This window comes from Auxenochlorella protothecoides, assembly GCF_000733215.1.
Source record: "Auxenochlorella protothecoides strain 0710 unplaced genomic scaffold scaffold49, whole genome shotgun sequence".
NCBI classification, from domain to species: Eukaryota; Viridiplantae; Chlorophyta; class Trebouxiophyceae; order Chlorellales; family Chlorellaceae; genus Auxenochlorella; species Auxenochlorella protothecoides.
In genome coordinates this window covers 33,894-42,635 of record NW_011934252.1, presented here as the reverse complement: position 1 = coordinate 42,635, position 8,742 = coordinate 33,894, and the positions used below count along the sequence as shown (strand labels likewise).

General features: G+C 64.5%; 4 protein-coding genes across 4 annotated transcripts in view; all 4 read left to right on the top strand.

Annotated features, from left to right (window-relative positions):
* F751_4166 (Proteasome subunit beta type-7-A) overlaps positions 1–532 on the top strand; it is a gene marked incomplete at both ends in the record, with an annotated part of 2,688 nt that extends 2,156 nt beyond the window's left edge. The window contains 2 exons of the mRNA XM_011400508.1: positions 15–166; positions 453–532. Of these exons, the coding sequence (XP_011398810.1) occupies positions 15–166; positions 453–532 (232 nt within the window). The remainder of the gene's footprint in view (positions 1–14; positions 167–452) is intronic.
* Positions 533–1,615: 1,083 nt separating this feature from the next.
* F751_4165 (Pyruvate kinase, cytosolic isozyme) lies at positions 1,616–4,521 on the top strand (the record flags this gene model as incomplete). Its single annotated transcript, XM_011400507.1, has 7 exons — positions 1,616–1,730; positions 1,857–1,948; positions 2,180–2,247; positions 2,381–3,394; positions 3,482–4,032; positions 4,188–4,194; positions 4,416–4,521. The coding sequence occupies 7 exons, from the start codon at positions 1,616–1,618 to the stop codon at positions 4,519–4,521; spliced, it is 1,953 nt and encodes a 650-aa protein (XP_011398809.1).
* A 964-nt stretch (positions 4,522–5,485) lies between these two features.
* On the top strand, positions 5,486–6,936 carry F751_4164 (Protein THYLAKOID FORMATION1, chloroplastic; the record flags this gene model as incomplete). Its single annotated transcript, XM_011400506.1, has 4 exons — positions 5,486–5,519; positions 5,823–6,173; positions 6,447–6,691; positions 6,820–6,936. 4 exons carry the CDS (start codon positions 5,486–5,488, stop codon positions 6,934–6,936), a joined length of 747 nt encoding a protein of 248 aa, XP_011398808.1.
* A 911-nt stretch (positions 6,937–7,847) lies between these two features.
* The window catches only part of F751_4163 (hypothetical protein), a gene marked incomplete at both ends in the record, with an annotated part of 2,939 nt that continues 2,044 nt past the window's right edge, over positions 7,848–8,742 (top strand). The window contains 3 exons of the mRNA XM_011400505.1: positions 7,848–7,922; positions 8,043–8,178; positions 8,514–8,560. Coding sequence (XP_011398807.1) covers positions 7,848–7,922; positions 8,043–8,178; positions 8,514–8,560 — 258 coding nt within the window. The remainder of the gene's footprint in view (positions 7,923–8,042; positions 8,179–8,513; positions 8,561–8,742) is intronic.

Below are 8,742 nucleotides of genomic sequence, written 5' to 3'. Positions count from 1 at the left end.
CCCCCCCCTCCCAGGGCCGGGGTGTACAACGACCTGGGGTCGGGGTCAAACGTGGACATCTGCGTCATCAAGCGCGGCAGCGTAGAGTACCTGCGCAATCACCAGTACCTGCAGGGCAAGACGTACGAGCGGGCGCACCCCATGGTCATCAAGTCCGGGAATGCTCGTGAGTTGGGAAGGGGGAAAGGGGGTGCGGCACGGCAGGCTGGGGCCGGGAGGCCCATTATATGGGGAGCGCGGGGATGGGGGGAGGCGGATGATGAATCGGGCTTTGGAGAAGACTGTAGTGGGAAGGGCTTCGGGCCAGCAAGGGCCAGCCTGGCTGGAGTTCATCGGCTGGAAAATGTGTTGGTATCATATGGGTTGCCACTTTGATGACGTCCGCCTGCCCAGCTGCATGTCATGCAGCCCAACCTCCCCTGACACACCCCCACCCATCCTATACCGCGCAGCGGTGGTGGCGGAGCGCCGCTTCGACGTCGCTCAGTATGTGGAGGTGGGCCCCGCGCCGGAGGCCATGGAGCTCAGCTGAGGCCGGTCCCCTCTGCCCCGCATCCATCAGAAGCCGGCACCCTGTTTTGCTGTGCTGTACCAGTCGGTGTTACAATGACAAGTATACCCGCTATGTGGTGCGGGCCGTGCAATCTGCAATCGGACAGGCGTTCGTTTCCCAGGAGGCAGTGCCAGGGAGGAAGTGATTCTGGGGTGAAAAACATCTGGGAGTTGCAATCTTCTCTCTGGCCGCTGCGGCCAGTACGTCAAGCTGATGAGAAATACGTTTTTTGCTGAATCACGCTCAAAACGAATGTACAGGTCGGTCTAAGGTGGGGGGCGAGAGATGGGCGCAAGAGGTTGCCCCCGCCCCTCGTCCGTGGAGTCGAGGCCGTGTACGAGCTCCGGTATCTCCGTCCGCCAGGCGCTAGGCGCTCAGCAGTATCGGTCCCACTCCAGCAGCATGCTATGGACCTTCTCACGACGCTCGATATGCGACTGTCGACGCTGTAACCTCTCGGGGGCCGGGGCCAGGGGGGTTGCACTCTCCGACGATCTCCCGTGGGACGACTGGCAAGGTCGGACAACGCTTGCGGCCTGGGGAACCACAGCGGACATTGCTTGCCGGCAAAGGGTTTTGGGCTGCGCCACGGTCCCGAGCATTGAAGTGGCGTGCATGGTCACAGGCGGTTGGCTGGGGCCAGGCACGCCCCGGTGGGCTTGGGAGGGGGAGCAGTACTCTGGACTGACCGACCACGACCGACCAAGCCAAAGTACCCAGATATTAGTATGAGACAGGGTTATGCCGGAGCTCCAGAGGATCCCCTATATAGAGGCCATCTCGACGAAATCCAGCGTACCTGCCAACGCGTTTCGGCGGCATATTCTTGGGAGGACCCCGGAAGGAGGGGGGGACTTCCGACACGCCTCGAGTTTCCCGCCAGATTGTGGATTTCTGGGGCATCAACCCTTCGGCATCAGGCCGCACCTGATGGGCCAGTCCGGGACCCACCCTGCTAGACCACAGCCAGCTTGACATACAGGCTTTGATTGGGATCCTTGCACATAGTGAGATCCCCTCTAGCTCGCGAGACCTGTTAGCGCGGAAAACCCTTGCTGCAAAATGGCCACGGCGCACACGACCAAGGCCAAGACACATTTTTTTGAGAATAACGACTTGCGGCAGGTGCTGCATGCGGACGCCACACATGGTGATGGCTCCTTCACAAAAACAAAGGGTGAGGACGGGTCGGGAAAGGTTGTGTGCCAGCCTCGATGAGTTGGGGTTTTGGGGGCTTGGTGGCTGCGCCGTTCAGCGATGGAGGTCAATTTGCTGAGACTTCGGCCGTCCCTCCTCTCCCCAGTGGCATTCACCATTGGATCCGGCAGTCGATCTGTTGAAACACTGTGCAAGCTGCTGGAGGCTGGCGGGACATGCGGACGGATCGACCTGACGGTGAGGGGCTATGAGCTGTTTGGGTTTGGGATTCATGGTCGATGAAAGAAGCAGGGCACCTGGTATTGATCTTTCCCGGCTTGCGCTGGTCTATTTTGGAGGCCGTTGATTAGGAAGATCACACGCAGCCGGTGCGCCTGCTCTCACAGTGCAATGCTATCACCGCATTGGCGCTGCCATGTCTGCCGACGGTCGGCTGCCTCACGCCGCCTCCCTTGCCCTCGCCCGCAGTGGAACTCGCTGGCCTACCACCGTCAGTCCCTGGCCAACCTCCAGGAAGCCATGAAGAAGACGAGGAGGTGCGTGCTCGCGTGCAGGCCGTGGGGAATCATGGAGTCCTGGCGAAGGGTGGTTGTTTGGACCTCCAAGTCACCAAAAGGTGCACATTCCCGGCACCCCCCACAAAACATCCCTTCTCAAAACCCTCAAAAGATTGTGCGCGGTGATGCTGGACTGCCTGGGGCGGGAGATCATGGTCAACCGCGACGTGGCCCAGGACAACGACGGCACGCACCGCGAGCCCGACGCCACGACAATCGTGGCGGGGTCCACGGTGGTGCTGACCACCGACACCAGCCAGGCCTTCAGCGCCAGCCTGTTTCCCATCTCCTACCCCGGCCTGCCCGCCATGGTGGAGCCCGGGGACAATCTGTTTGTGGGGCGTTACCTGGTCTCCGGCGCCGACGCCTCCTCGCTCTACATGCGCGTGGAGGCGGCGGACGAGACCAGCATCACTTGCACCGCCCTCTCCGGCGCGGTCCTGTCGGGCCTGCTCACCGTCTTCCACACCGAGCGCTCCAGCGAGGGCCTGGCCAACAAGCAGAACGACCTACCCCTGCTCACCGCCTACGACCGCGAGGCGGTGGCCTCCCTGGCCGCCGACTTCGACGTCGACTTCCTGTCGCTGTCCTACTGCCGCGACGCGGAGGATGTGGAGTCCGCCCGCGCCTTCCTGTCCTCCGTCGGGTCGGGGCACACCAAGGTGCTGGCCAAGTGCGAGACGCGGCAGAGCCTGTTTGCCTTCAAGCAGCTGGTCCGCGCCGCCGACGGCATCATCATCTCCCGCGGCAACCTGGGCCTGGACGTCCCGCCCGAGAAGATGGCCATGATCCAGAAGTCCATGATCTCCACCTGCGTGGTGCTGAACAAGCCGGTCCTGATCACGCGCGTGGTGGACACCATGATCGACACCCCGCGCCCCACCCGCGCGGAGGCCACCGACATCGCCAACGCGGTGCTGGACGGCGCCGATGGCTTCCTGCTGGGCGCCGAGACGTACCGCGGCAAGTACGCGCTGGAGACGGTGCGCACCGTGTGCGCTATCGCGCGCGAGGCGGAGGCCGCCTTCGACCACGCCGCGCACTTTGACCACCTGGTGGACGAAGGTGGGCGGCTGGCTGCCGAGGGCGAGGCCCACGCCTCGCGCGTGGACATGATGCGCAACCTGTCGGGCGCCAGCCTGGCCTCCGAGGCGGCGGGTTGGGGTGCGGGCGGCGGCGGCGGCGGCGGCGGCGCGCCCTCCGTTCCTCGCAGCCAGTCGGTGCTGAGCGGCGGGTCGGGCGGCGCGGCGCGCCTGTCCAAGCTGGAGGCCATCGCCTCGTCGGCGGTGCGCGCCGCGGACAAGGTCCGCGCCGCCATGATCATCGTGGTGACCCAGACCGGGCGCGCGGCGGGGCTGGTGGCCAAGTACCGCCCCGCCATGCCCATCATGACGCTGGTGGTGCCCTACCTGAAGCGCGAGGGGCTGCGCTGGCGGCTGGAGGGCCGGTCCTCGGCGCGCCAGGCGCTGCTCACCTCGGGGCTCATGCCCGTGCTGGCCGCGCCCACGCCCAGCGCGGGCGAGTCGCTGCTGGAGGAGGCGGTGGTGCTGGCGGTGCGCCAGGGCATGCTGGCGCCGGAGGACCACGTCGTCACTGTGTCGCGCACGGGGGTGGGCGAGTACATGATCAAGATCGTGTCGGTGAACGAGTTCGGGTCCGGCATCAAGCACATCCGGCCCAAGAGCCTGCTCACCATCCTGCGCGGCCAGGGCCAGAACGTGCCGGACGAGGAGGAGGGGGAGGAGGGGGAGCAGCGCGAGTCGGGTGAGGGTGTGGCCATCGGCGCCGCGCCCGCGCCGGGGCCCCAGTACCGTCCCGAGCTCAGCAGGTGGGCGGGCTGGTGTGGAAGGGGGAGTGGGACAGGGTAGAGGGTGTGAGGCGGGGTGGGCCGGCACGAGCTCCTGCCCGTTCGCTGCCAGTGAGCCGGTGTGGTGCTGGGAAGCCGCACATTTGGTGCTGGGAAGCCGCGCCTGTGGTGGGGCAAGCGATACACCCTGAGAACAGCGCGGAGGCTGTCACACAGCAGGACCCTGCCCGCCAACCGTCCCCCCTGCCCTTCCCGCCGCGTTGCTGCACCGATGATCCGCCCGTTGCGCGGACAGACCCGCATGGTTTCCAACGCACCCTCTCCCGTGACCAACCTGCAGGGGCTCGTCAATCCTGCTGGGCACCGGCAACGAGTCCCTGGTACTGCACACGCCCGCCGGCCCGGCGCCCTCCCGGACGCGGTCCGGGGCCAACGGCCACGCCTGAGGGCGCGGCCACGTGGACCCCGGCGCCGCGGTCAGGGCAGGGACCGCGGCCACGGTCCCACGTGGCGCCGCGCCTGGGACGCGAGGGGCCGAGGGGGTTGTCCCCGGTTCGAGCGTGGCGGGGGGCTTGACCCCTGTCGTGGAAGGGACGGCGCCAGGGGCCGAGGAGACTGGTGAGGCGCCGGATGTGGGCGTGCTTGGAGAGACGCTGGGGAAACAGCGCAGAGGAAGTTGAGCGTGCGCACCCGGCACAGCATGCGGTCAGCGACCCACACCGGCCGGCTCTTGACACGAGTCGGCCGGCAGACGGCGCCACCGCCCCGGTTCCGGGCCCAGCGAGTACCCCACCGGTAGCCAGCGCCACGAGTGCGCAGCCACCTGCCTCGCGCTCGGCTTCGATCCGAGCCACCCGAAGAAAGTCGTGCGTCGTGTGCTGACGCCAGGCAGTCATCCTTCCCCCCCTTGTGAGCATCAGTACAAGCAGCCTACGCATTGCCAGACCACCCAGCATTTGAAACGCAAGCTGGGTGCGCATGCAACCCTTTGATACCCATCGGCTTGCCAGTGATATTTGTCAATCATTACAGCGAAGAAATAGTACACAAGGGGTGTACACCGGCAAGGCTAGATTTGGTAGCTGAATGGATGCTGACGAGAGCCTCCCATTGTCGAGTTGCGCGCTGCCGACCAAGCAAACGACACCGGGGGTGATCCTCCAGACCAGGGCACTCCCGGGAGCAGTTGCACCTCATAAAGACACTCAGACACCGCACATTACCCACCCGCGCATATTTTCCGAGTCATAACCAGATTCCAAGGCGTACGAAGCAGGTCTCCGGAAGCGATGCTGGGAGCCCTTCCCTGCCTGGCGGTGGCCCCGGCCCCCACCACATGGTGAGGCCACACACCGCGCGGTGTAATTTGGGCTGTATAGATCATTGCCTGCCCATGCGAGCTGCGTACTCATGGGATCCCGCCCCTCTCTGCAGTCTGCGGCCGGTGAGGTCGAAGCTCGTCTTTCAGGCTTCTAGAGCATGCCCGAGGCGCAGCCTCCGGTCGGCCGTCTCCATGAAAGCATGTAATGCCCTGGTGCCTTGTGATGGGGAATTCCATGCAGGGTCCCTCTGGAGCATACTGCTGGTGGGATTTGCCACTGGGCCATTACTGTCACAGGCACCTTCACTGTCGCTTGGAACTCGGCTGGTGCAGGCTGGCATCGTGCCGTTCCCATGGCGAGCACCGTCATGGGCTGTGCTATCATGTCAGCCAAGCCCTGACCCCCCCTTCTCCTCCCGGATGCAGCCACACACGAGCACCACCCCATCCCTCCCACGGTGGCGGACACCAAGGCTGCCTTCCTAGAGGGCTTCAAGCGCCCTCTGCCGGGCATCTACTCCACCGTCATCCAGGAGCTACTGGTGCAGCAACACCTGTTCCGCTGGAACGTGACCTACTCCTACAACGCCATCACCGCCCTCGGCGTGGTCAGCATCTTTGACCAGCTGCTGGAGGGGCTGCCGGAGCAGGACCCCATCTTTGAGGCGTTCATCAAGGCGCTGCAGGAGGACCCGGCGCAATACCGTGGTGATGCACGGCGCCTCGAAGAGGCCGCCGGGAGCTTGGGTGGCCCCGAGAACCTGAAGCCTGATGCAGGTAATGGTTGGGTTTTTAGGGGGGAGAGGCGGGGGGCCTGGACTCTGTTTGTGTTGTGTAGGGGGCTAAAGCTCACGCAGCCAGCTGGTGGGTTGGGCCCGCTCGCGTAAGCAGCATCAAGTGCCTCCTCAATCAGAACGCTGAACCCTCCTGGGGATGCCCGAGTGCATGCCGGGGGGTAGGATGCTTGGCATCTCTCGTGTGGCTCTTTGCCATAGCTTTGCCATGGAGACCATGATTACTGACCTCAGAGACCCTGTCATTCCCTTGCAGAGGGCAGCGAGATCCAGAAGACACTGGCACAGACGGCCGAGGCCATCAAGTCCGGCAACTTCCTGTACACCCGCTTCTTCGCCGTGGGCCTCTTCCGCCTGCTGGAGCTGGCGGGGGCCAAGGGCCCCAAGGCCCTCTCCGGCCTGACGTCCGCCCTGGGCGTGCCGTTGGAGCGCGTGAACGCCGACCTCCTGACCTACAAGAACGTGCTGTCCAAGCTGCAGGCCGCCAAGGAGATCATGAAGGTGTGGGCAGCGGACTGGAGATGGTGTGGCGCGACTGGAGTGGGGGCCGACTGGTGGGATGGTCACCTCCCAAACCCCTCGGAGCCTCTGTCGCTGAGCCGGCTCGCCATACCACCCCCAATCCACAGGAGTTCCTGGAGCGTGAGAAGAAGAAGACGGCGCAACGTTTGGCCGAGAAGCAGGCGAAACAGGCGGCCCAGAGCGGAGAGAGTGCGGATGGGAAGGCCGCGGAGGTGGCGGCATGAAGACCACTGCCCTGGGTCCTTGCCTCTACCCCCCCTACAGATGTGCCCCTTGGGTTCTAATCTGCTTGAGGTTGCTTTTTTTGCAGAGCTGAGAATGTGCGAATTCAAGTATGGCAAGTGCATTGACAGTTTTTCGCCCGCCTGGACATCAGCTCAGGGGGTCCACAGTGGGGGAGTGATTCCTTGAAAGTAGTTGCCTGCTGGTTTGCATGCTGCGGGGTGCCGGGATCTGAAACCTCGGCACCCCCCGTTGTACCCACGAGAAGAAGAACTGCCATCGAATCCAGTCGTCTTCCGATGTCTTCATTGACAAGATCCCAAGATTCGAATTTGCTGCCATCCTTGCACATTTCTTGTCGGTGTACCGTGTGTGAGGGCGTCGCTGGGTGCGCGCTGACATCCTCGCCTGCCAAGCACAGGTGGGTGTCATTCCGCAGTTCCGCTCGCGCGGTGCGTACCAGCTCACGGCGGCCGTGTGCATCACGACTGGATCCCATCACCATGGGCGCAGCGAGAACCCAAATTCCTCCCCGTCACAGGGTGCGTCTGGCTGGGGCTACCCCCACAACCCTCCGGTCATGTCAAAGCGCCAGCCCGCTGACTCCAGCGGGGATCGGAGCAACAGCAAGTCCTCGAGATTGGATGAAGGGAGTCGTGGAGGGTACAGGAGAAGCGGTGCGTTTCGCTGGCACTGCGTCGCTGCGTTGGCGACTGGGATGTGGGAATGTCGGGGTTCATGGCATCTGACAGCCCGGGAAACCGCAGGGGGGGGGGCGGCATCGACGACACCAGTACTTACTTCCACTAATCCCCCACCCCTCCTTCCTCTGACCAGCCGAAGCCTTCAACCATGCAATTCATTCCCTGCGTCCATGCCCAACCCATGTGCAGGCACTCGGGGCCCCCTGATCATGTACAAGGAGACCGAGCCCCTGAGAGATCTCAGCCTCAGCCACGAACGTGAGGGCGGCGCCGAACTCCTCGAGGTGAGGAGGCTGAGGCTCATGCCCTGCAGCGCTGCTGCTCCCTTGTGTGGGCATTCGTGGCAGGTATGCCACACAGTGATCCGAGCCACCCTCCCCACCCCACGCCGACCACCGCCGCAGATCCGCGTGCCGGCCCACTGCCTCACCAGCAACAACCGGCACGTGAGGTCCCGCCAGCTCTGGGGCTGCGACTTGTACACCGACGACTCTGATGTGGTGGCAGTGCTCATGCACTGTGGCTACTGGTCCCTCTTTTGTGAGTTGGGGGGGGGGGCCCGTGCTGGGTCTGGCAGGGGCTCGGAGGGGGGACTGAGTGGGGGAATCGCCCTGCCCTGCTTGCCTCCTCGTCATGCGAGGCCTGACGATGCGTTCCTAGGGGACGGGATCCTTCTGACCTGCGCACCGCATCTCAGTTGTGCCCAGACCCCGTCCTGCCGCTCTGCCGGGAGCATGGTTTCCCCCCCTCCCCCTAGCCCCAACAGCCCTCCCTCCCCCCCGGCACTCTCCATGAAGTGGCGCACCCTCCCGCCGTGGTGGCAGAGGTGCGGGTGTTGCTCCGAACCCACCCCCCAAGACCCTCGTACCCATCAGTGGCACGCAACAACATCCGCTCCCGGGCCTGGGCCGCCCCAGTCACGGTGGGTGGTGTGTGTTGTGAAGGATCGCGGGAAGGGCTCTCAAGCATGGGTCCCCCTTTGTCAGCCTGTCGAGTGACACACACATGTGCACACACATCAACCCACCCCCTTGCCCACAGACATGTGCATGCCCGATCACACGTGCCTTCCCCCCCCCCCCCCCCCCCCCCCCCCCCCCCCCC